This window comes from Coturnix japonica, chromosome 38, assembly GCF_054131305.1.
Source record: "Coturnix japonica strain WE chromosome 38, WE-NBRP24, whole genome shotgun sequence".
NCBI lineage: Eukaryota > Metazoa > Chordata > Aves > Galliformes > Phasianidae > Coturnix > Coturnix japonica.
In genome coordinates, this window is record NC_140700.1 from 5,544,031 (window position 1) to 5,569,953 (window position 25,923).

Below are 25,923 nucleotides of genomic sequence, written 5' to 3' on the forward strand. Positions count from 1 at the left end.
GTTTTCTTTTCGGTGTTTATTTGTGCTTTCAAAACTGCAAAGAGTGCAGGGCGGGATGGGAGCCTGTGGGTGTTGCAAAACTCACTTTAAACTGCAAAGCTGGGGCTTTGTGCGGAGCCCACACTGCGCCGGGATCTGGGGGTGGGCTTCCAGCCCCTGTTGCCCATCCCTACCCCATTACCTGTCTCACCCCGCTGCCTGTCTCCACTCTAAAGTCCAACTCACCCCATTTTCCAACCCATCCCATTGCCCACCTCCATCCCATTGCCCACCCTACCCCACTGGCCATCCCCACCCTATTGGCCATCCCCACCTCACTGCCCGTCCTGCCCCAGATCTGGGTTCCGGAGCACAAAGCAATGGGATCGGGTGTGCACTGCAGGATATGAGAGGTTGGCTTTGGCTGTGTGATATGAGCACAGCCACTGCCATGAGCTTCTGTGAATGTGGGTCAGTGAAGTCCCACACCCTTCACCAACGGCCCCAAATCACATCACAGTCCCACAGTGCTCGGGGTGCAGCAGGGCTGGGTGATGCTCACGGCAGGACCTGCTTTGTACAGCACATGCCCACACACCTCGTGCTGCTGCAGCACGATGCCAGCACTGCTCAGGGACGCTTTCTATATAGGGGTCACCATTTGGTTTTATGGAGAACGCTCCCATCAGTGTGCTGGGCGCTCCGCGTTGCTGAGTAATTGGTAACACGCAGCACAGAACTGCCCCGACTTGTTTGCACGCCCTGCTGCTCCGCTGCATCCGCTGCAACGAGGACAGCCCCATCCTTCTCCCCAGGGCTCCTCACGCTGGGACGGGGCACCGGGGCTGCCCTACCCGGGGTCACACTGCCCCACAGCCCCACAGCAATGGAGGGCACTGGGGGTGATCTGTGCAGGGCCCTTCATGGGGTGTGAGCTGATGGACACTGGCGGTGACGTTCTGGACCCATCTCTGCAACACAGAGCCTGCAGCAAGGAGGGCTGGGGCTGGGCTGCTGTGAGCTTGTGCTGGCCAGGATCCCCCCTGGATGAAAGTGGGCTGCAGCTTCAACACCCCATTGGGAAGAGGCAACACGGAGGCATTGGGACAGCAGAGAGAACATCAGCCTGGTGCTCAGCATCACTGAGGCAGCGTGGAGATGGGATGCGCCCTGCCAAAGCTCATGGGGAGCCCTGAGGAACCAGGAGCAGGTAACTTGCGGCAAAGGGACCTGGGCGGTGGAAGAGGGGAGGGCATGGAGCTGCTTTTCAGGGCTGGTCCTACCTTTGTTTGTGGGGTCAGGAGGGGGAGAGGCTCCGCCCCTATGCCCTCTCATACTGACCCCAGCATCCTCAGAGGGCTTTTGGAACAGTGCTGCTCCCATTCTGCTGCAGCTCCTTGCATGGTGGGCCCTGATGCTGCTCCCCCCCCCTTTCCTCCTGAGCCACAGGAGCACAGTGCAGAGATCTTGGGTCATGGCTCAGCCTCACCAGCACTACGAGGCTGAGCTGCCAGCACGGGGCTGGGGGTAGTGCTGCTCTGAGCTCAGCACATGGCACAGCATCACCACTGTGCTCCTCCTGCCCAGGGCTGCTCCCTGCCGATCCCAGGGCTGCTGATGCCGGCATCAAACACCTCCATCCAGTGTCCTGCCTTGTGCAGGTGCCAGGTAAACAGGGAGGAATGTGTGTGGTGGTGTGTGAGGCTGGCGGGGCTGATTCTCTGACACCACAACGCCATGAGCATGGCCGGACCTGCCCTGAGTGCTGCCCTAAGGGACATTTTGGCCAGCTCCAGGTGATGGAAAGGATCTGGCCGCTGTCCCCTGGTGACCATGGGGTGACGGCAGCGGACGGGGGGCACAGGGGATCACCAGCTCCAGCAGAGGGTTTGGATCCCGGGGCCCACAGCGCCGTATTGCAAACATGGAGCACTGATCCACGATCCGAGGGAAGTTTTGTGACCCCACCCCAGGGCAGGGAGGGCACCCCCAGCTCCTGGTTGACACCCACAGCAGCAGCCGAGCTCCGCAGGGATTATTACAGCGTGAGTATTTCCCGTGTTGTGCGGCAGGACGGCTCCCACGGGGCGCAGCACTAAACCCGGCGGAGGAAAGGGCTGCCCGACCCCCCAAGGGGAACGAGCCCCGGCGCTGCGTGCGGGGCGGTGGGAGGGGGAGATCTGTGACCGCGGCCCCCACCTGGGGAAACTGAGGGGGAGGAGCGGGGGCTCTGGGGCCCCTCCTCCCTCCGGCCTCCTCCCCGTCCAACGCGGAGCCGGAGGCGCAGCCCGAGAGACCCCCGGGAGCCGGGAACCCTCCGCCTTCCCCCCCTTCCTCCCGGCTCCGCTCCGGCCCCCAAAAGAAACTTTCCTCCCCTCCTCGGCGCAGCGCTTCGGCGGACGCGGGCGGTTGTTTGTTTGTTTGTTGGTTCTCGCGGCTTTTTCTTCTTTTTTAAGGAATTGGGGAAAAAAAAAAAAAAAAAAAAAAAAGTTTAACAGAAAGAAAGAAAGAAAAAGAGCAGCCACAGCGGCCGTCGGGCCGGGAGCGCTTTGCGCGGGGCGATGCGCGGGGGGGACCGTGCGGGGCGGGCGCGGGGCTGAGCGCAGCGCGGAGCTGCGGGGCCCAGGTGAGACCTGAAGGGGGGGGGGGGGACGGTGTCCGTCTGTCTGTCCGGCGCTGTCTGTCTGCGGTGGACTCTGTCTGTCCGTGTGTCCGCACTGAGCCGTCTGTCCCACCGCAGCGCCCATGTCCCGGCAGAGCCGCCCGGAGCCGCGTCGCGTCGAACCGCCGCCAGGTACCGGAGCGTGGGGGAAGGAGGTTCGGGATGGTCCGAGGGGGGCGATGTATGTGCGTGGTGCTGGGGGTGGGTACGTGTCATGGGGGGCTGACCGGGGGGTCCTGTGTGCGTGGCTGTGGGTGTGGGTACACGGCTGGGGGTGTGGGGGTCGGTGTGTCTGTGCGTGGAGCGTGGAGCTGACTGTGTGTGAATGGCGTGGGGGGTCCTGGGGGGCGGTGGGGGTGCTGGGGGTGCTGGAGCCGCGTGGCTCAGGGAGGGGCGTCTCGTTGGGGTCTGCCTGGGCTTGGAGGCGTGTGAGAGGTTGGGGATGGGGGGGGTGCGTGTGTGCGGGGCTGGCAGTGTGCGTGGTGCGGGGGGATTCGGGCCCACGGTGCGCAGCTGTGTGCGCGGCTCTGTACGTGCACGAGCGCTGTGTGCGTGGCTGTGTGTGCGTGCACACGGCTGTGTGTGTGCACGGCTGGGGGGGGCGGGGGGGGAGATGAGGACGAGGCCTTTTCCAGGAAGGCCGCGGTGTGTGCGTGCACGGCCGCGTGTTGCGGTGCGTGTGTGCGCGGTGTGAGCGCAGCTGATGCCCTGAGTCTCGGGGGAGCGCAGGACAAACTTTGAGCGGCCGCACGGGACGACAGGGCCGGGCTGGGCTGGGGCCAGAGAGAGATGAAGGGGTTAAAACCATCCCCGGGGGGGCGGGGGGTTGGCTGGGGATGGGGGGGATGGCTGGGGCTGTCCTGCAGCCCGGAGGCTGAGTGCTGGGAGCTGCGTGGTGTCATGCGGGCACAGGGACACAGAGCCCAGGCTGCTTGCAGCTGGATCTCTGCTTGTTGCCTTTGGCCCCCAGGCACGGCTGGGCCTGAGTGCTGGAGAATGCATCCTCTTGTTCTCTCCCCCTGCTTCTCCTGCTGGATGCTGCGTTCCTGGCCGAGCTCTTGGTGCTGCTTTGTGCTGTCAGACCTGGGGCGATGCACAGTGCGACACTTGCAGGGCTCTCCTGATCCAGGTGGGAGATGGGGAACCATGCATGGACCTCGTGCCAAAAGCTCTTGCATAGGAGCCAGCCGACAGCCTGGGCTCAGAGGAGCTCTGTGTGCTGCCAGAGCAAAGCTGTCTTTAGGGCTCTTAGAAATGTGCTCAGAAGGAGCTCTGGGTCCTTTGCTCACCCCACAGGAGTGCTCTGAAGGGCAGCTTCCCATTGCACACACTGCTGGCTTTTGGTGAGCGATGAATGGACGGTCAGTCAGCACTCAGTGCTTCTTGGCTGCGTGACGTTGCAGTGCAGAGGCGTTATCTCCTGGGCACTTTCCAGGGCCCCGTCGTGCAGCACAGAGCCTGGGAATTTATGCTCATCTCCTTTTCCCGCGCTCTGCAGATGAAAGCAGCTCGTTTGGTAGCACTGAGCCTGCAGAGTAAATGGAGCAGAGTGATGTGGCTGCGCTGTGTGCAGAGCTGGGATGGCACTGCCACGCTCAGCCTCATTTCTGTGCTCTGAGCTCAGCCCCTGCCATCTCTGGTGCCCACAGCCCCCTCCTGTCCGGGGCTGCCCAGCCCTGAATCAGCCACAGGTGGTTTATAGAGGAGCCTTGGAGGGAAAACTGCCAGGTTTGGGCTCAGTCACTGTACACTGTTGCTCTGGGCATTATTGCTTCCCCTATGAACCTCCTGGTGACAGAGCTCTGCTTCGTGCTGGCTGAGCTCAAGTAAAACACATTGAGATTGGGGAACGTGTGATGGGCACCGGCTTAGAACTGTGCGCTGGTAGATCTGAGGATGAAAGGTGCCGTATGACTGCAGATTATTACTCTTGTTAATGACGATGTCCACCAGCTCACGTTTATCTGCTCTTCAATTAACTTTTTTTAAGGGCTCTTAGCAGGTTAGAAAGACACAAATTTTCCCTGGCAGAACCTGTGCTGGTTTGACCCCATAAGGTTACACAATTACTGTGCGGGCACGGTCCTTAATTAGACTCTCCATAATTTCCCCCAGCTCGGCCGTGAGGCTCATTGCTGTGTTGCCTGCTGCTTTTCCTCTCTTGTGGAGGTAATAGGTCACCCCACACCGTCTTCATCATCACCACTGGGAGGACTGAGCCTTCCATGAGGGTCTGGGGTGGTCGGTGCATCCTTTGCAGGAGCAGTTGGGTCATTGAGGACCTTTGGTGCTGGGGTTTGTAGGGTCATCCAGAGCAGAGTCTGTGCCCCAAACCTGCAGTGGGGTTTGGTGTCTGGAGGAGCTCGGTGAGCCCTGTGGAGCTGTGCTTTCAGCCCCTGCCCTGCACCAGGATGGACACAGGTCCAGCCTACCCGAAATTCCTCTCTCCCTACCCACCCAATGCCTATAAATAACAAATAATAACAACTCCCAGGCTGGCAAACCGTCCGGGGTTTTGTGGGTTTTTGTGCTTTGTTTTGCTTTTTGCATTTAGGAAGTAACTTTTCATAGAAACCAATAGTGGTTGTTTGGTTTGAGGGGTTTTTTTTAACCAGATTCCTCATAGTCCCAGCAGCAAAGTGTTATCACAGAGCACAGCCCAGGTGAGCAGGGAGGAAATACTTGCCAGGACCGAGCTGGGACTGGAGCTGGGCTGGATGGAGCTGGGACTTGCCTGGGAGCAGGGCAGCTGCTGGGCATTGCTCGTCCCTTCCCTCACAACCTCCTCTTCCTTTCTCTGAATATCATTGAGCTGCTTTAGTGCATTAATTTCAGACTGAATGTAAATAAGCCGTTTGGATTCCTCCCAGCTGAGCAGACTTTCAGACCAGAATTGTTCTTTCCTCTCCTCCTCTGGCTCACAGGATTGGAAGAGTTTGTTTCAGTGCTGTCTCTCCTGCGCTTGAAACCACTTAATCAAGCTCTGTGATATCCCTTGGGTAGGTCAGACAGGCACCTGATTGGGCCAGGCAGCCTGTATGGGGAAACCAAGCAGGATTACACACTCATTTTATCTGCACAAAAAAGATTAGAAAGCTCCCAAACTAAATATCACCACAAAGTAAAGTGTTGGTGGTGGTGAACGCCTTGCTCAGCTGCCTCTGTTTGTGTCTCCATCCAATTCAGTCCTTCCCTGACCGACCGCTCCTGGGAGACTAAAAGAGAAGGGAAGGAGACGTGGGACTCCTGACTCGTGTCAGTGGAGATGTGACCCACAGTCCTGGACATGGATCCAGATGTGTGCCTCTCTCCTGCCCCCGTATTCCTCCTGTGGCCAAAGCAGCTCTGGGGCAGAGGAGAACCAGCTCATCCCTCACGTCCAGCTCCAGCTGAGTCCCAAGCGGGAGCCATGGGAAAACCTGGGAGAGTCTGACCCCAAAGCGTGTCTTCAGCATCGTGTGTTCCCACATCCTCCTCGCCTTCCAGCTGGGGCCGCATGGAGGGGACAGTCTGTGGGTCCTTGCGGTCAGCCAGAGCCCCACTGGGTGCAGCAAGGCCGTGCTGACGGCAGCAGAGCTCCTGTTTGTGCTGCTGACACACCACTATTTCCTCATGTTTGTTCAGGGCTTTGCAGATGGGTCAGCTCAGTCCTGAGTGCAACAGGGAGCACAGCATCCCTCCTGCCCTAAGCATGCAGACTTCTGCCCCTCGTCAGCACGGAGCTGCTGGTGCAGCACACCCTCCTGCTGCTCCTTTCCCTGTGATCCCAGCTCCGTTGACATGTTTTACTTTACGAGTCTGGCTCTCTTGCTCCTTTCAGCTCCTTCCCCTTCTCCCTCCATACTTCTCAGTCTCTGTGCTGTTTGGAGCCCTGTGGTGTCCTGGGGCTTTTCAGTGGGCGAGTTCTGACTTTGCAAATGGGGAAAGGAGACAGAATTGTTGGGAGCGTGCATCGCTCAGCCTTGGCAGCCAGGAGCAAAGATCAGGAGCTCCCCATCTCTCTGCTTCCCTCATCTCTTGCAGCTTACAGCAGTGCTGTGATTTACCAAAGCCTGACTCAGGCTTCCAGCTTCCAACACTTCATTGTCCCTGTTCTCAGGAATCACCGCCCTGTGCCACACTCTGTTGTTTCTCCCTTGTGTTTGGCACAGGGCTGTGCAGATGCTGTGATAACACCGGGGTGTCCTCGTGCTCCTGGTGGGGCAGCAGGGCTGTGTGCAGGGCAGGAGCAGCTCACCCAGATCCCTCTCCCTCCTATTTCTGTCTCTCTCCTGGTCAGCTTGTCCCAGTGGGCGTTGATTTAATTGCCATCTTCCTGCACCGCTGTGGCTGTGTGTGAGAGCTCATGTTGCACAGGGTGACAATGCAGGTGCAGCAGAAAGCTTCTCCAAAGTGATGCTCGGTACCTGAGCCCCTTCCCATGCCCTTCAGCCACGGCTCCGATTGCTCAGCTCTGGCTCAGAGCTCCATGTGGGGCTGCCCATCCATCGGGGTGTCAGTGTTTGCTTCCCACAGGCGTTGGCCAAATCCCTCGGCTCTGAGTCAGGCTGGCCCAGGTCAGGACACGACAGAGGACGTGGCTGCAGCCCTGGGGGGCGTTACTCACCTTTACACCACACCTGTGCACAAACACCCAGAGGCCTGGGGCAGCCCGCTGTCGTGTCTCTATTTCACCCTGCACTCTCACAGGAACATGGGAACCAGTTTTCCGTGCTCCTTTCTGTGCTGTGCTTGATTCCGCTCCATTTGGGTTTTAGAGCCAAACTGCAGAACTCAGCATCAGAATCACCACACCACATCACTGCCAGCTGCATGCGTCCCCTCCTGCCCACCCCGGGCTGGGGGTTTGCCCCCACCTCCCTTGTAGGGCCTCTTGCTACAGTCCCTGTAATTACACAGGTGAAGTCTGCCCGGCTCCAGCTTGTAGGACCTCTTGTTACACAGAGCGGCTGAGGGCTCACTCTGCCCCCCCACCCCTGCCTTCCTGCATGTAGGACCTCTTGTTATAGCCAGGGAAATTACAGCTGTTTGGTCTCCCTCCCTTTGCCCAAGCTATAATTTAGGGTTATATAAAGTGCAGTCCAGCCCCTGTTGTGCAAGCAGCTGCTATTCCTGTGCCGGGGAGGAGGAGGGGGCTCTGCAGCCCCCCTCGATCACCCGCTGGGGAAGTGGTCCCCACACCCAGCTGAGATTCTGCAGGGAGATGTTTGGCACTGGGGTTTGTCCCCACAAAGCAGGTGAGCACTTTGCTCATTTGGGAGTTGGCTTCCCACAATTGAGGCAGTCCCACAGGGGCTGCTCCTGTGCCAGAGCAGGGGGGATAAGATGTGGGGTGGCCGGCAGAGCTCTTTCATGAGAATGGGGGGAAAAGCCTGATGGAGGTGCTGGGTGTTGCTGCATCCGCTCTATTTACAGAGAGGGAATCTGAGACCTCAGGAGGGTTTTAGGAGGGTGCTCACAGACCTCTGGCACTGCAGGAGGGTGAGCAGTGCCATGCAACCCTAAATCCACTGCAGCTGTTTCCCCAGCTGTGCACTCTGGGCCAAAAAACAACAGCAGCCAGTGGACACAGCTTGCGTCCTGAACAGAACCCCAGAGTGTGATCCAGGGCTGTGACTGCCCGTGGGGCTGTGCTGCTGGCCGTGACCCCCCCCAGGACACTCATCCCAACTTCTTTCTCTTGCAGAGCTGGGTGAGACCTCGCATCCTTCACCTGCAGCCCCCAAGAGTGAGAAGCCTTTGGACGATGCTGAGTCCCGCACAGCGCTGCTCAATGGCACTGCAGCAGCCAAGACTGAGCTCGTGGGCACCCCTGAAGCTGTGACATGTGAGTGCTCCTTGGCAATGGCACTGGCAGCTCCCAGCATGGCTGCTGCCAATTAATAAGTGATAGTGCTCAATAACGAGGCAGGCAGTGGTGGGAAGCTCTCATCTCCATGCTCTGTTGGTGTGTCCTTGCTCTGTGCCCCGTTATGGGGTGGGTGGTTCTGCTCCCAGGTCACCCCTTTGCACGCAGCCACCCCCATATGTTGGATGTGGGTGGGTTGGTGCTTCCCCCCGGGGGGAGCAGGTTGGAGATCAGGTTGTGAACAGTGAAATGGAGGCACTGCTGGCTGGAGCAAGGAGAGCACACGTTTCCCCAGCCCCAGCACGAGTCCTGCAAGCATCTGGGAGCTGGGCCGGCTGCCCACAGACATTCTGCACCTCTGAGTCACAGCACAGCCACTGCACCCCGCACACTGCGGCCCCGCGCAGCCCCCTCCCCACCCTGTAGGGCCAAGGGGAGCACGGCTGGGCTGGTGTGGGGGCAGGATGTGGGGCAACCCCCTCCTTCCCCTCCGGTCCCTCAGCGTTACCAGCAGCAGCCCTGCTTGCAGCCCACTTAATGCTGCTTTCAGAGTGCAGCCCAGCCCTGCTGGTGACCCCACCTTGGGCACAGGCAGGAACTGCTGTGGGTCTGGTCCATCTGAGGACATTGGCACCAGGGAGCTGAGCTGCTCCACGGAGCATCACCCCAGTGTGAGACATCCCAGAGCTTCGTGTTGGATGCAGACAGAGTCAGTGCAATGGGCTGCTCCTCACTGCACTGCCATCACCCTGCACAGCATCACACACCACTCCACAGCCACAGGTTGAAGGGCTGTCGCTCCAAAGAGCTCCTGAAGGCAATCCTGAGAGATGGAAGCTATTTTCCTTAAGGAGAAGGGGGGATTGCTGGCTGGCCCTTCCTGCTGCTCGCTGGAGTTGGAGCAAGATTCTGATTTACAAACAGTTTAATCTGAGGAATGCAGTGAAATGGAGAATGCCAAACCCAGAGCACTGCGGGCTGCTGTGAGCTGTGCAGCTTCAGAGCAAAACAGCGGGTGAAGCTGGGGGTGCAGGGAGAGCAGTGGGCAGAGGCGGCTGCGCGGGGCTCTGTGTGCTCATATCCCCCATAGCTCCAGCCAGCCCTGCTGCCACTGTCCCTATGGGCCCCATGCACAGTGGTGGGACATCAGTGTGTGCTCCTGTTCCCTTGGGATACCAAACCCCGGGACTTAAAGGGGCTGGTGGGGCAAAGTCTCCCATTTTATCCATGATCCATTTCCCATTTACCTTTTCTGCCCTTCTCTCACCCCTCTTGTTTTCAGCCCAATCTTCCAGCTCAGCTCTGGTTGCTGTAAGCTCTTCTCACCCCAATGCCCTTGCAGACTTCTGCAGCTCCCATTTTGGAAGCACCACAGTCACACTCTTGTGGGTTTCGTGCCTCTGTCTATTTTTGCCAGTGCAAGAGAGGCAGTCATTGCCGGGGGGGGACCTAGACGTGCCCCTCCTCCCATGGGTCCCCTCATGGCCACGCTGTGCAGAAAGCAGGTACTGTTCCCGGCAGCCGGAGGTGCCTTTGCCCTCAAGCCTCCAGGCTGAATCATCCCTTGTTTACTGGAGCAGGAGAGGGAAATCAAAGCTTGGCAAAAGCTCCGCCAGTCCGGGCTGGGTCAGTGGCTTCCATTGGCATTGCTGCAGCGGGGGTCATACACTGCAGCCCCCTCCTTCGAGCTGTGTTTCCAGCCCTCACCGCACGTGGGGACGCGGCGCCGGGCAGGAGCACGCAGCTGGAGGCTGATAGAGCAGATCTGCGTTCCCTCCTCCGGCCAAGGAGTTCAGCCAGAGGCTGGGGAGCCCTTTCATTACGCAGCCGGGGTGATGAGCAGCGCTCCAGCTTCAACTTATCTGGCTGAGTCGAGGAGGATGGCCGTGCAGCACATGGGCTGCGCTGCGGGATGGTGGCTGTGCCATTGAGTTTCTTTTGGTGGCAGCAGAGGCAGAGGTTTCTCTCCGTGCCCTCCGTACCCCTGCTCACCTCCACCCCTCCTGCCTGTGCTGGCAGTGCTGGGCCCCCCCTCAGGTCCTCTGCTGAGCTTTGGCAGTCGCACCACATCCTATGAGCCAAGACATTATTTCTCGCTCTTTTCTCATCCCTCCCTCTCTTTCTCTGACTTTGCCTCCTTCCTTCCAGCTGTCTCTTGAATCTCATTCCTCCTCCATCCTCCTGGACGGTGCTTTTGTCAGCATCGCTACATCCCTCCTGCAATACCATGCCAGGTTCCCACATGCTGGCAGGGTCCGGGGGCTGGGACCTCATTTGTCTCTCAGCACAGCACTTCACAGACCATATTGACACCCCGCTCTCCCCCCAGGCCAGCCCCAGACGCGAGCAGCCACGCAGGCCCCCGGCCCCTGCACCCACCTGCTGCAGAACGGGCCTGGACAAGGACCAGATCCAGGTGGGAACACAGGGAATGGGATTTTCCGCCCTCTGCCCAGCTCCCAGAAGCCTCACCGTAAGCTGCAGCCCCACCACTCCATCAACAGCCAGAGCAGCAAGAAGAGCAAGGGCAGCTCCAAGTCGGCTTCATCCCACATCCCTATTGAGGCACAGGAAGGTACTGGCTCTCTCCAAGGGGGGGTTCTTTGCTGTGGCCCCATATCCCATGGGGTATCTCATGTAGCGTCATCCCAGCTCACCAGGACCCTGCAGTTGGGCAGCAGCCATGCTCCCCTCCCCTCCTGCATCTGCACCACTCACCCTTCCCCAGGGCAGGTACTGACTGGGGGTCATTTCACCTCCAAAATCAGTTTCTTTTGTGGTCTAGGCATGTCTCAGGCTCCCAGCCCCATCCCAGCCCCTCCCTTAGTTCCCAGTTTTCATCTTTCAGAGGCTGAGCATCCATTCACCAGCCCAGCCCTGGTATCACTCCTCCCTGCCCACTCTCTGATGTTCCCTTGCAGACTGCTGCGTCCACTGCATCCTCTCCTGCCTCTTCTGTGAGTTCCTGACCCTCTGTAACATCGTGCTGGACTGCGCCACCTGCGGCTCCTGCACCTCCGAGGATTCCTGCATCTGCTGCTGCTGCTGCAACTCGGGTGAGTGCGCGGACTGCGACCTGCCCTGCGACATGGACTGCGGCATCATTGACGCCTGCTGCGAGTCGGCCGACTGCCTGGAGATCTGCATGGAGTGCTGCGGGCTCTGCTTCTCCTCCTGAGGGCCGGATCTGGGGGGAGGGGACCGTTCCCATCCCCTCCTGCGGGTCCCCCAGGAGGCAGCGTGGAAACCCAGGTGTGAAATGCCAAAAGACGGAGCCCGGTGAGGAAGGAGGATGCTCCCCCCTGCTGCAAACCTCATCCTCGGAGCTGGTGAGCCAGCAGATCCTGCCTGGGGAAGGGTGACTCTGCAGGGCTGGGGACAGCCATAGCGCTCTACCTCTTCCCCACACGCGGGGCTGATGGAGCATCCTGCCACCTGAGCCGAGCGCAGGAGCTCCCACCCCACGCCGTCCCAGGACGCTGCTCCAGGTGCTGTGTCACGCTTTGCGGTGACCCAGGGCATCCTCACTTCTTGGCTCCTCCAAGGCTGGGTGCAGCAGAGCCTTCCACCCCACAGAGATGCCCCCTGGCAGCCAGGCTGTGTGGGTGGGCGCAGCCCCCAGCCCCTCCTCGGTGCTGACATTGGCAGCCAAGTGCAATAACCAGCCTGCAGTGGGGTTCTCCCGCAGCCAAGTGCCTTTGTCCCCCCCTGCTCTCTTCCTGCAGGACTGGAGCAGCCGTACAAGCTGTGACCGACCCCAAGTGCTTCCCTCACTGGGCACCTTGGTGCAAAATGACCCCCAGCAGCTGCTGGCCCCCGACCCATCACCCTGGAGTCAGGGCTTGTGACTTGGGGAAGGTGGAGAACACCCATCGGAGGGCTGGGGAGAAGGGGGAGGAGAAGAAGTGTCATGGTATTATTATTATTATTATTATTTTGGTCCCTTTTGTTACTATAAATAAAGGTCTTTCTTCATTTCTGAATAAGGGCTGCTGCATCACCTCACAGCCACACTGCGTCACCTGTCCCCACATCCTGCTGCAGGGCATGGGGGCCTGCAGGGTTTATCTTGGCATTGGGGCCATGAGGTGGCTCAGCAGCAGCCCTGGAGCTCTCCTGTCCTCTGCCTCTCGCTTCACCTCTGTCACAGAGACATTATGTCCCTAAAAGGAGGGAACAAATGACGCAGATTCCCAGTTGCAGGGCTGGGTGGGCACAGCCTGGGGTTTGTGTGATGCTGTGGGATTTCACAGGCGGCAGAGTGTGGTAGTTTGGGTTCTCCTGTGCCACCTCTCAGCCCTGCTGAGGGACGGCCAAGCATACCATGCCGTGCTGTGCCATGCCATGCTGTGCTGTGCCATGCTGTGCCATGCCGTGCCATGCTGTGCCATGCCATGCCATGCTGTGCCATGCCATACTGTGCCATGCCATGCCCGGAGATTGGCTTGGGGTCCTCACCCCCACAGCAAGGCTGCAGGCTGGGCTGAAGTTGAGCAAGGAGGGAAAAATGCTTTAAAATCGAGGCCAAATGGGTCAGTTGGTCACAGTGACACAGGCTGGTTCGGGATCTGGGCTCCCTGCCCTCCGGGGCTGCAGCTCAGCCCTTCATCCTATTTTTAGTGGTGAGCGGAAGGCAGTCGCAGCCCAGTGCTGGGCAAGTGCACAGCAGGGAGGAGGAGGATGCGAGCAGCCTTCCTCCATCCTAAGTGTGACGGGGCAGCAGATTGGGGTTGAACCCATCCTCAAGTGCAGCTGAGCCTCAAGTGAGGAGTGGGGGCTGCGTTTTGGTGTCTGCTCCTGGACAGGCAGCGCTGGGGCCCCAGCACGGAGCGGGTGGGAGCATTTCCTCGGTTCTGGCTGCGGCTCAGCTCCAAGCCGCTCACATCCTTGGCAAGGAGGGATGGAGGCGCCGGCCCTCCCCAGCCCGGCCTCACTCGTGGTGCTAATTAGGGAGGCTGGAGCTGGCGGCTGCTCTCCCTGTGGTAACAAGCGCTGCTGGAGACGTTTAATAGGGAACAGATTCCCCCGGTACTGGAGGGCCCTGGGGTTGGTCGGCCGTGCTTGTACCCAGTGTGGGAGGGATGGCACACACCCAGGGGGAAAAGAATGCAAAGTAAATAGCCCCCGTGCAGCTGCCCATAAGCACAGCTCTGCCTTGCAAAGCGATGCTCCGTCTTCAAACAGGGCCAGTCTCCACCAGCTCCATGGGCCGGGCATTGGCACAACAAGGTCGGGGTTTTTAAAGTCTCTTTCCCAATTCCGGAGTGCATTCACTGCCCGTGGTGTGCTGCAGTGTGGGAATGGTGGCACAGCAGAACGAGTGCCTGGAAAAGGGCTGGGAGAGCCAAGTAGGTGCCTGCCTATGGCTGCAACCTGCTGCTGGCCACGCACCTTGCAAAGCACCAGGGAAAGCAGGGGTTAACCCTCCTGCCTAGGAATTAATTAACAGCAGATGTGCACTGGTTTTTAACTAATTACTCTCCTGCCAGCACTTGGTTTTCACTCTTACTGTGGAAGCCTCAGAGCTGGGAGCTGTTGCAATGTGTCCATGCAGATGCCAGCCCTGATGTTGTGCCACACCAATGCCTGGGCTCACCCATGTCCTCCCCCCAGCCCAGCTGGGACAGAATTGAGTTAAATGGGCTAAAGTCCATGGAACGGCCCTTTGCTCTGTTCCTGCTGCTTTTAAAGCTCAGTAACCAGGTGACGTGGCTCTGCCTGCCCACGATGGGGGTATGTAGTGGGTGCACGGCCTCACCATGGGAAGGGAGAGCAGCACCACTCATTGCCTTCAGGGCTGTCTCTTGCATCGCTCTGCTGGGGATTTATTACGGGTGAGACACTGGATGTATTAATAATGGAAGCTGATCCTCTAATTGTTGCCAGGCTGCGTGTTCCCAAGATGCACAACACCTGGCAAGGCAGCAGCGTGCAGCAGGACCCTGCCATGCCATGTGTGCAGCTGAGCTCCTGCCCCACAGCTGGGGGTGCCGGGCAGCCTGGCACTGATTGCTTCCAGCAGCCGGGGCTATTTCTGTCCACAGTCACAATCAATAAAACAAGCGAGAAGATCTTTTTATTTTCCACTCCAAATACTTTCTTCATCCCATTTCCTCCCGCTCGCAGGGTGTGCTCCAGCCAGGGGGCCCATAGAATCAGCTCCTTCCCCCTCCCCATTGCTCCCGCTCCCCATCCCAGCCCCGTGCGATCCCCATTTGATGCGCCGTCAGGGCAGGTTTGGCCGGCAGTGAGAGAACAGCATCCCACATGTGCGTGCGTGCGTGCACACACTGACACACATACACATGAAAACACTTCCAGAGCCAAAAGCCAAGAAAATATATAATATTCGAGCTCAGTCCCTGCAAGCCGTGCAGCTCATGTAATCCCGGTTCTGCCGGGTGAGGGGGGAAGGGCCGAGGGGAGATGACTGCAGTCTATTAAACTTCCTTTGAGAACCTGCCAGCCTGACAGCAGCTGGAAGGAATTAACTGCTCAGGTCCACCAGCTCGGCTCCTCGCTTTCACCCTTCCCCAACACACCGCCCGGAGCCGCAGCCCCTGCAGCATTGTGCTTCCTCTGCTCTATGAAACCCCTGGAGCTGGGCAGGATCGGGCTGGGGCCGCTGTGTCTTTGATCCCCGCGATAAACGTGAGAGTCCGGTGAGGGGAAAGCTGCCGGCTGCCGACGTCCTGCACGCGTGCAAAGCGCTGCCAGGCGTTTCTCGGGCTGCCGCTGCCTGGAGCCCTCGTGCTGCGCGCTGCATCCTCACATCATCTCAGGGCGCTGCTGGCCCCTTAGTGGGATCGGGGCCGTGATTACCCAGAGCGCTGTCTCTGGGGTAGGGGCACAGGATCCGTCTGATGGCCGCACAGCGCAGCGTTGGCTGAAGCCGTCGAGTTTTGCTGCCAAGCGGCAATTTGCCTGAACTCAGCGCTCCTCCAGCCGGCCCCGGGGCTGGGACCCAAACGGAGACCGTGTATCCACGTCCTGCCCTGCTACCAAGTTGGAGAAGGAAAACGCAGAGCTGTCGCTTTTAACCCTCTCCTGGGTGCTGCGGAGGAGCAGCCCCTCACCCCAACGGGCTGCTGGGAGTAAATGGGGTGGGGGCCGGGGGGGGGGCAGCAAAGGGCTGGCCAGGAAGTGTGTCCCTGCTGGACCTATGGCTCCCAGGGGGTCATACACGTGTGTACCCATGGGGACACACGTGGGAACTGTGTGTCCAATACAGTCCCTTCAGGTCCTGCCCGAAGCAGAGCACGACAGTGGAAGTGCAGTTTTAAACTAAGAGGGAAGATTTTAGTCAGATTTGAGAGAGAAATGCTTTTCCCAGAGGCAGTGCTGGTATTGCTGCCCAGAGCTGTGGGTGCCCCATCCCTGGAGGTGCCCAAGGCCATGGATAGGATCTCTGGGCAGCCTGAGCTGGGGAGGGCACCCAGCCCACAGCAGGGGGGCTGGGGGCTGTAAGGACTCCAGCTGTGCTGTGGTTCCAAGAAGCCCATCCATGGGACACAGGGCTCAGCACCACCAGGCATGGGGCAGAGTAGGTGTGTGGGGCCACAGCGGGGCAGATCCTGCCTGGCATTACACATCACATCACCTGGGCTGATCACATCCTCTGCCATGGGTCTGAGCTGGGAGATGTGGCTGATAAAACTGAGTGAGTTTATTTCCATTTCACTAACATTCCTTATACACCCAGCACCTCAATGCAGAGTGCTGCAATCCTATAGGCCCCTCTTTGCCTCTGCCTCCCTTCTTTCATCTCAGCTGCCACCACAACTGCCAGCAGCTCCAGCCGCCCTCATTGCCCCAATCACAGGCACCGCAGCCATTGCATGAGAGCCATCCCAGTGCCACCAGTTCATCCTGCTGCCACATACTGGGGGATACCAGCCCTGCAGAGCGAGCAGAGACCCCTGTGTGCAGCTCATCAGGAAGAGGTGCCTCATAAACCCAAATAGTGATTTCCTGCTGCAGGCGGTGGGAGTTGTTTTCTTTACAAACGCGGCTGAAATCGGAGAGGGGATGGAGGGAGCTGAAATATCTGGGAGCCGTGAGACAGCGCCGGCAGCCAACGCACACACACAGACGTGCAGCACCCGCTGGGGGTGCCAACATTTGAAAGCCATTAAGGGGAATATTTGAGCAGGAAAATTCAGCCCTACCTTTAACCCCACACAGAAACGCACCGAGCGGCCGCCGTGAGTTATAGGGTGAAAGAAGTGGCCCCGGTTTTGTTTTAAGAGCGAGGCGCCGGTCCCTCCCAAGCAGGGAAAGTTGGCACACACGTGTGGCTCCTATTGATGTGCTCAGCCTCCTATGGGCTCCTCATACAGCCGCTCCCAAACGTGGGGGTGGCACTTGGGGGTGACCTGAGCCTCCCACTCCCTCCATCCATGTGTGAGAGGGACCCTCTATGTGCCACAGCATCTGGCTGTACGTGTGTATATACATATATAAAACTCTTCATACACGTTGATCCATATATATGGTTGGCAGCTAGCACAGGCACACAGAGATGCATACAGGCACACAGAGATGCATACAGACACACACAGACACAAGTTCTGCACCCATCTGCTCACACACACTTTGTGCACCCCAGGCTCCATCCCAGCAGCAGGTTCTGCTCCTCGGGTCCCTGTGGCTCTCCCAGCCCTGGGATGCCCCGTGCTCATTTGCTTTCCGTGCTTCAAAACACCCCCTTGGTTCTGTTCAGTTGTCAGCAATTTGGGAGCCATCCCCCGCAAAGCCATTTGGTGTTAATTATTGAGAGGGAGGCGGGGCTGATGGCTCCTATTTCTGCACCAGCCCCGTTCATTTCCAAGCTCGTTAGCAGCTAAGTTTGCTCGTGGCTATACATAACAAAGGATTTTGTGTTTTAGGCTGAGTTTCACAGCGTGCCTACACACCCAGCACTGCTGGTGTCCTCTGCCTGCTGCAGTGGCAGGTAAGCAGCTCATCTCTGTTTGCCTTGGCTGTTTTACTCCAGATTTCGGCAGCACCACGGGCTGTGCTGCTGGTCACCAGCTGAGCTCACACCTCCAAACCACCTTTTCTCTCTTTGCATAGAGCACATCCCAGCTGTCTCCTCACCTCCTCTTTTTGCTCTCGGCCCCTGCCGTGGCCCTGTCTGCCCCCCAGCTCCGAGATGGCTTCCACATGCCGCGAGCACCAGCTGCATCGCTCCGTGCCCCAGCCCCATAGCACGGGCTGTCCTTCGCTCCCAGCCTCATGGATGCTGACAGCACAAACCCGGCCCTTTTCGTACCGACCAGACTCCGAACTGCCCGAGCTGCGAAGCGCTCCGGATGCTCCCGCCTGGTCCATGCGGCTCCTGGTTCGGAGCTGATGTTACCGGCGTGCGGCTGCCCCCTAGTGCGGGGTCCCCGCGTCTCTTAGTGGCATCCATCCGGGTAGCAAAGAGGGTACAGAGTTTTGCTTGAAGCAGAAGGGTGTAGTCCTATGGCAACAAGACCCCCCCCCCCAAAGGGCTCTGGGGGGCTTTGCTGCAGAGCTCTGGGCCCAGCTGGGCATGGGGTGCTGCAGCAGCTTTGGAGATGGATGCAGTAATGTGTTGGCAGCAGATCTCAGCAGTGCTGGGGCTGTATGTGGGCTGGGGTGCCAAGGGCTCTCAGCAAGGCAGGGCTCCCTGCACCCGGGCACGCTGTTCTAGGGTCAGTAGGACCAGCTCATGGGCTGCTTTGCCAAACCAGCCGGATCCCAGGGCTGTTCCCAAGGCTGCTGCCCTGACTGGGATGTAGGACTGCACCAGGTCTCAGCATCCTCCTTCTCAGTGTCTCACACCGGAGGAGCAAACAGCTCTGAAGCACTCTGGAGGATTGGCATTAGTGCTGTGCTTTCTGTGCCTGCAGCGTGAGCAGCTCAACACAGCCTCAACCACCACCATCCCCATTTCAGGGAGTGCAGAGGAAGCTGGTCTGGTGGGTACAGCCCCTAATGGCAGAAAGGAGAGAGGAATGAAAACCCTCCTCCCCTCCCACCCGCCCAGCTCAGTGTGCAGATCCCTGTGCTGACATCTGCAGAACCCCAGCACAGTGCAGCACAACCCGGCCCTGCATCCATCCACCAGCCCAGCTCTGCTCCCCTGCAGCCCTACAGCCTCCTGATGGGGAGCAAACACTCACCTCAGTGAGGAAGGAAGCGAGCAGGAGGCAAACATTTACATCTCAGGCAGTATTTCTTGGCTGCGTATGGGAAGCTGCTGTGACCACAGCACATAAATGCCCCTTTGATTATTTCCCTACTTCAAGTTCTGAGCTGCCCAGCAGGGCACATCCCTGCACGGACCTCCAGGGGCAGCTGTGGGGTAAACACTGCCCTGTGCTGACCATGAGCATCCCCAATCCCGTCCTTTTGGGCTGAGCAGTGTGCAAATAGGGGAGCCGTGTCCCTTTGTCCCCTCAGTTGCCCTCTACAGACACATACGTAAAATCTAATTAAAATTTAGCAGAAGAATTTAAATAAAAATGGTGTGGGGTTTTTAGCTTCAAAAAAAGAGAGACAGAAAGAGCAGATCCTGAACAAAGGCCATAATATTAACGGGGCCGATTCGTCAGCCGCTACCTGATAATATAGAGTTGAGAGAGCTTTATTAACGTTGGAAGCCTCGGCTCTTTGTTAATTACGGGCTTTGCTAATGATTTGGAATATTGGCCGGTTCTGGGGGATGTTGATGAATAGAGACCTCGCCAAGATTTATTCCTAATTATCTCATTTGTCTCCCTCCATTACTTTTTATGGCTGAAATTTATGGAGCTATTACCAGGGACCTCGCCGCAGCTCCGAGATGATTTGGGAGAAGAGAGATGTTTAATAATAATAACAATAATAATAATAATAAAACGCCAGATTAATAGGAAACCGATTACGAGGAGGCTGGGGGGGGGTGTGACCCTTTGTGACCCCCGAGGTCCCCTCCAGCCCCATTCCTATAAGTCCTTGCACAGCCCTGGGGGACACCCAGAGATGCTGATGGAGCCTCCAGGATTTCAGTGGCACCTGTAAGAGCTGCAGGATGCAGAAATCTATCGGGTTTTCCTCCCTGCTTCCCTGTGTCCAAAACACCTCAAGCCATCCTGAAGGATTTCCTGTGTCCCTATAAGCGATGGCAGCTGTGTGTGCCCACTGCTACCTCCATGGGCTGCAGCAGGACCCCACACTGCAATGCCTTCCTGCAGCCCAGGGCAGGGAGCAGAGCCCGAACCCTTTAATTATTACATGGAGCAATTATTTTTCCCATTGGCTCTGGGGTCTGATTCTCTCCCAGGTCTCCCAGTAAACATTTTCCCAGTACTATCAAATTTGCCACACAAAGGAAAGCCGGGGCTGCAGCTTATCTCCGCTGAGTATTATTCCCCTATCTGCCAGCATGTAAACCTACTCTCGTCCCGATAAGAGGCCTCACACAAAAGATCAAAGCGAGCACAGCTCTTACAGAGAGGAGGGTTTTCTTCTTTTCTTTCTCTCTCTCTTCCCCCCCCCCCCCCTTTTAGTGTTATTATAAATTTGCAGATCCAGAAGAAGCTGCATTCCCGCCCAGTAACGCAGATTAAAATAATTACCCGCAGCTGCTTTCAGCTGCCAAGAGGAAAGCGATGCCAAGAGCCCCAAATTCAGCAGCCCTCATGGGGACTGTGCTGCCCAGCACCCCCAGCCAGAACCAAATGTCCCCTATAGAGAAGAGGACACTGCTCAGCCACAGCATGAGCCCACTTAGAAGAGAGGGTTTCCTATTGGGAAGCTTGGTCCAAGGAGGATCTTCTGGGTTTCTTTGGGATTTGGGGCTGTGCATGGGGTCTGTAGGGCACTGACCTCTGCGAGAGCACCACACCTGGCTCAGCCCTAGAACACCCTGCATCCCAACCCCAAACTGCCTGCAGAGGATCAAGCCCTGAACATGGAGTGCCAGGCGCCCTCCTTCCACCCATCAACACAGATGGCAAAATCTAAATGTTATGATAAGGTATTTCTCCCAAATTTCCATCTTAATAGAATTACGAGCCTGTAATTACCCTACAAGCCTGAAAACCTGCCGGAATCCCAATTAGGAATCTGAGGACATAATTGGGCCCTAATTAGAAAGATTTGTCAAAAGTGAACAATTTTCTCACCTCTTCATTTTCCTTTCTTTCCCTTTTCCCCTCTTTTCGCCCCGGTGCAACTACAGATATTTTCTGCTCCCTCCACCTCTCCCCATAAACGGGGGCTGCTCTCTCCCAGCTGCACTGTGCACCCCTCAATGGTCCTCTGGGCTCTCAGGAAAGGTGAACTGGGCAGCAGGTGTCAAACTGCTTCTGTATCTCCTGGAAAACTGAAACAAAACAAACAAAAACCTACAGTTAAACAACTGAGGGAGGAAGGAGAGGGAGAGAGAGAGGGAAAGACGTGCAAAACTGCAGCCTTGTGGGTTCTGGCTTCACTCTCACCTTAAGGATGGGTGCTGGTGGGCAAAGCTGCTGTCAGAGGACACTACCTGAGGACACAGCAACAGTTAGGGCAGTATTTTGGCATAGGAGCTCGTCACCACCATCACCATCCCCATGGGGCCACAGCAGGTCGACCCAGCGATGCTGCATCGCTGAGACCAAAGCACAGGAGAGCATCAGTGTGGGGCTGTCCCCCAAGTGGAGGGATGATGCCACATCACCCATCATTAACAACCCTTAACAAGCATTCCACACCCACAGCACTTCAACCCAAGGTGTGCACATGAGTGTGTGTGTGTGTGTGTGTGTGTGTGTGTGTGTGTGTGTGTGTGTGTGTGTGTGTGCACTCACCCCTTCCTCCTCCTCTTCATCCCACCAGAGGCTCCTTAGTTAAAAGTGACAACAAGAGGGGAGGGGTTGAGGGGGGGGGTCAGCATAAGGGGAAGCCTGGTTTTCCTAATTAACAATTAGCACAGAGTGTGCTGCTAATTACGTGGTTCCATGTAATTAAGAAGCTAATTAGTGCAATGTCAATTAAGATTTAATTAGTACCCTTGTCAAAAATACTTGAAAGCGCAGTTTATATGCAAGTACTTCAATATTTCAATGGCCATGATCTCGGTGGTGTGAGGCAGCAGCCTGCTGCCAGCAGCCCCCCCTGCAGCTCTCTGCACTTTATTGATATTGTCCTCTCATGTTGCCACTCAGATCCCTGCTCCTGTTGATGCTCTGATGACGTGGCAGCACTCAGCTGTGCTGGAGCCCCCCACCCAGGCTCTATGGGGCAAATAACTCCCATCCCCAACACCTGCAGCACCTCAGTGAGGGGTCCTGCAGCCCTGGGGCAGGGCTGGGGTTGCACAGAATTCCACACCTGGCAGAAATGCACACAGAGCTCTCAGGGTTTCAGGAGGAGCACGTACAAAAGTCCACCTACAGAAAAAAAACCACCAAGAACATGCTCAGCAGTGAGTAAATCATCTGTCTGCTGTAGCTTGAAGGCTCACAAGTCCTGAAATGCAAGGAGAAGAGCCAGCCTCACTCTGCTCTGCAACCCACACTGTGCCAAAGGCTCATGAGCTCAGCTGTGCCATCACCTTGCTGCAGCACATTCTCCCATGTACGTTTACCCCCAGGCACACAGCCTCGAGGTGAGGTGACCCGTGGGATGGGCTGCTCGGTCAGACCAAAGCCTTCAGGATATCTGTGGTTTTGGAAGCAAAGCCCAAGCCCTGGGCAGAGCCAGGACACTGCTCTGAGGGCTGGTGGGACAGAGCATGTAGCACCCCATGGTGCCACCCAGGGCTGTCCCATGCTTGAATCCAACAGCTCAGTGCCATCCCCACGTGGTGCTGCAGCCCTGATGGTGTGGATGGGGATGTGCAGGGACAGGGACGCACAGGGATGGGGACTTGTGAGGACAGGGATGTGCAAGGACACATGGAGACATGTTGGGATGGGGAAACACACAAGGATGGAGATGTGTGAGGATGGGGACACACAAGGATGGGGATACGCAAGGACATGGACGTGTGAGGATGTGAACATGTGGGAGTGGAGATGAATACAGATGGGGATGCATGGGGACCAAGATATTTGGGGACTGGGACTCGAGGGTTTGGTGACCTTGTTCCAAAGGAGAGAGGAAGAGGCAGGAGAGCTCCATCAAAGCCCCGGGCAGGGGCCGAGCCCAGGAAGCACAGGAGGGGCTGGGATTTTTCTCTTCTCTCCCCCCTGCCTTGTACATGCAGAGCCGGCTGCTCTCCCACAACGGCTGCCAAAATACAGTGAGACAGGGTATAATTACAGACACTTACTGCGGCCATTACACCACCAGCACGGTCTGCGCAAAGTGACACACGACCCGTCAACTCCTTATTCACGCCATTAAGGGGACTCATTAGCATCTTCGCTCAGAAGCAAAATTACCCTCACTGCTCATTTCAAGATGTCATAAATTTTAATTTAGGACCCAAAGATAGCACAATGGGAGCAGAGCGGCTCTCGGCAGGCGCGGGCTGAGGGAGGTGGTGGTGGTGAGGGGGGAAGGAGGAAGGGAAGGGCTGGTGAGATGGAAGGGGGGGTGAAGGAGAAGAGATGGGAAGGAGAGGGGGGAAAGAGAAGACGTGATCAGGGCATGGAAGGTCTTCGGCCCATTGGAAGCAATGGAGAAGGAGGGAACTGGGCAGGATCCGAATGGCACTTGGGTTGGGTTGGGTTTCCTGGGAGGTGTCACTCCATGAGAGGGCTCTGGAGCAGGGAGGGGGGGGGGGGTGGAACACAGAGCCCCACACACAGAGTGGACAGAACAGGGAAGGGTTGCTGTGGAAGAAGAGACCAAATCCCCCTAGGGAACCCCACAGCACACTGCACACATCTTGTTGGATGCCCATGAAATGTTGTTTTGAGTCATCTTAACCTTCCCCATCACCACCCTGTGCTGGAGCCATAACTGCACAGGGGATGCTGGGGATCCCAGAGCAGTTGTGCTTCTTCCCACCCATCTCCCCAGGGCTGAGCTGCAGGTAATACCCAGATCCTGCTGGATTTTGGTACCTGTTTGTGTCCATCTGAGTGCACACTGTGCACCCCTTCCCTCCCAGCCTTTCCCTGCAGCCGGGACAGAACACAATTAAAACCTCTTAAACTTTACTGTGATTAACAGTTTCGGAAGTCCACATCTTTAAAAAATGGGGCGAGGGGGAAAAAGAATTAGAAGCAAAGCAGCTCCTAATGCAGGCGGGACTCCAGCCCGCTCCTGTGCTATAAGAACATATATCCAGAAAGGTTATGTTAATTTTTAATGTACAAGGCTGTAATTAATTTCTGGGGCTGGCTGGATTAGCTGAGAGAGTAAATTTCAGCCTCAGCTCGGGCTGCAGATAAAGCAGCACTGCCAGGAGCAGCACTGCAGCTCCCAGTGCCTCCCAGTGACACAGCACTGGGACAGCAGCAAGTCCAACTGCACCTCTCAGTGCACATCATCCAAGCACCCAAAACAGCTCTGGAAAAAGTAGAAAATAATCCCTCCAACAGAGAGACAGCAAGGAAGGGTCTGGGCCAGCAGGAGGGATCACACAGCCTTGGAAATACAGCAAGTTTTGAAAGGGAAGAAAAGGCTCCATTATCCTCATATTAAACTCTCCCCCTCTCCCTGCCCCTCTGTCAGTCTTCAGCTCACTGACACCCCCCAGCCTCTCCGAAGACAGATCGTTCCCTTAATCACTCTGGAAAAGAACCCCAAGCCGATATAATATTATAATTAATTAATTCACTAAAAAGGTATTAAATTTCTTTTCCCCCCTGTGGATATTATCTGAATTCATTGACCTTTAGAAAAATCACCCTCTAATTGTAACCAGGTTCAAGTGCATTTCCAGCCTGTCCCTTTTACATTAATAATATCTTCCAGGACTCCACTATGCTGCTTAAATATTGTATAAATTTCACTGCCCCCTCAAAAAGGAGAGCGAGAAAGGCATGAAATGAAAACTACGAGCTGATTAAAGCAGCTCAGGAGCACAGGAGAGGAGGCAGAAGGGCTGCACGGTGGCCTGAGAGATGTGCAAGCCCGAAATGGGGGCTTGGGGTGAGGAATCCCACCTCCCTGAGGTCTCTGAACAAACTGAACTGGGTTTCCTTCCAATGGGGGTTCTAAACATTGGGATGAATTGAGTGCTGTCAATCTCAGCCTGGATCCCGGGATCCCAGCGCCCCTGTGTGCTCCTGACCCAGTCCCTGCTGTGTGTGTTCAGCACCAGGCATGGAAAATACAGCTGGCTGCTGCTCCCCAGCCCTCCTGGGACCATGGGACAGAGGTGCCAGCCCTGGTAGGGGCACAGAGAAGGGCAGGGAGGGCTGCTCAGCTCCAGCTGAGACCAAAGGCACAAGTTCTGCTGCTCTGCCCCTTCATGGGGCCATGAAGCACAGCCAGGAGCTGCACTTTGGCTCTGCGGGGCTCAGCCTCAGGGGATTTGCCCCCTCACCAGTTGTCCTGCATTGTGGTGAGCACGGCTGCGTCCCTTTGACATCATCATCCAGGCTGCAGAGGAACCAAGGCACGGACACACAATGTCCTTCCCCAAAGGGGAGCTGCGTTCTGCCCACGCTGCCTTTCCCTCTTCCCGTGGCTGTTTCCCAGCACAGCCCCTCCCAGCTCTCCCCATCCTTCTGCCCCCATTCTCTGCCCCTTGGCTCAGGGCACACGGCCACTCCTCCTGCAGCACCAGGCATCCCAACAGGGATTAAACCAAACAAGCTGCTGGCAGAAAAAACAGCAGCCAAAGGCACCCGGGGAGTTCCCCTTTGGAGCCAGGGACACCTTCTCATTGGAAGCAATGTCTGGACAGACATCACAGGTTTTCCAGTCTCTCCCTCTTTATTGCACACTCGGATTTGCTTGCAAAGAGCTGCATCAGGTTCTCAAAGCCAAAGTGGCTGCACTGCCTGCTCCCCACCTGAAAAAGCCATCCCTTCCCTCTGACCTCATCCCAACCGTTGCCACAACAACCCCAGCTGACGTCACCGGCGCAGTGTTGGGGCTTCAGGTGGGGAAGGAGCAGCGCTGAAACCACAGAAGGAGCTCAGTGAGAGCCAGAAAGGAAATGAGGGGAGAAGGGGGGGAAGGAAAACTAAGCAACAGCCCAGCAGCAAGACAGGGGATGGCTTCCAGACTGCAGGCCCGGCTGGTCATGGGCCAGCAATGCTGCAGAGCCCCACACCCATCCCAAGGTGTGGAGTGGGGCAGGGGAAGCCCTGAGACACCCCAGATCCTCCTGCAGGCTCCACACTTCTCTGCTCCCTTTGTGGGGTAGGGCTGCCCTGCCTGGTGAGCAGTGCGCTCCTGGGGTGCTGGGCTGGCATCAGGATGAAGCCCATTTTGTTAAGGTTTTTCACTCCTTCTAAGACATCTTTTTGCAGACAGTTGTCTGGGATGCCAGCAGCATCAATCTGTCCATCTGCATGTGAAGGATGGCACAGAG

At 57.2% G+C, this 25,923-nt stretch overlaps 1 protein-coding gene across 4 annotated transcripts; it reads left to right on the top strand.

Annotated features, from left to right (window-relative positions):
• Positions 1–744: 744 nt before the first annotated feature.
• MDFI (MyoD family inhibitor) lies at positions 745–12,475 on the top strand. 4 transcript variants are annotated; one of them, XM_085527266.1, is made up of 6 exons: positions 1,123–1,189; positions 1,567–1,647; positions 2,720–2,773; positions 8,328–8,468; positions 10,819–11,064; positions 11,411–12,464. In XM_085527266.1, the coding sequence occupies exons 1-6, from the start codon at positions 1,138–1,140 to the stop codon at positions 11,665–11,667; spliced, it is 831 nt and encodes a 276-aa protein (XP_085383392.1). In that variant the 5' UTR covers positions 1,123–1,137; the 3' UTR covers positions 11,668–12,464. The 4 variants fall into 4 exon arrangements, with proteins under 4 accessions (XP_085383389.1, XP_085383392.1, XP_085383391.1 ...); XM_085527265.1 differs by lacking the exon at positions 1,123–1,189 and having other exon boundaries at positions 1,355–2,024; positions 11,411–12,475; XM_085527264.1 differs by lacking the exons at positions 1,123–1,189; positions 1,567–1,647 and adding an exon at positions 2,147–2,387 and having other exon boundaries at positions 11,411–12,475.
• The last annotated feature ends 13,448 nt before the right edge of the window (positions 12,476–25,923 follow it).

Excerpts from the sequence above, each read along its gene's own strand:
- MDFI (XM_085527266.1), top strand. The coding sequence starts at position 1,138 with ATGGGATGCGCCCTGCCAAAGCTCATGGGGAGCCCTGAGGAACCAGGA. Across the intron at positions 1,190-1,566 it reads CCCTGAGGAACCAGGAGCAG|GGCTGCTCCCTGCCGATCCC; the intron begins GTAACTTGCGGC and ends CCTCCTGCCCAG. Across the intron at positions 8,469-10,818 it reads CACCCCTGAAGCTGTGACAT|GCCAGCCCCAGACGCGAGCA; the intron begins GTGAGTGCTCCT and ends CTCTCCCCCCAG.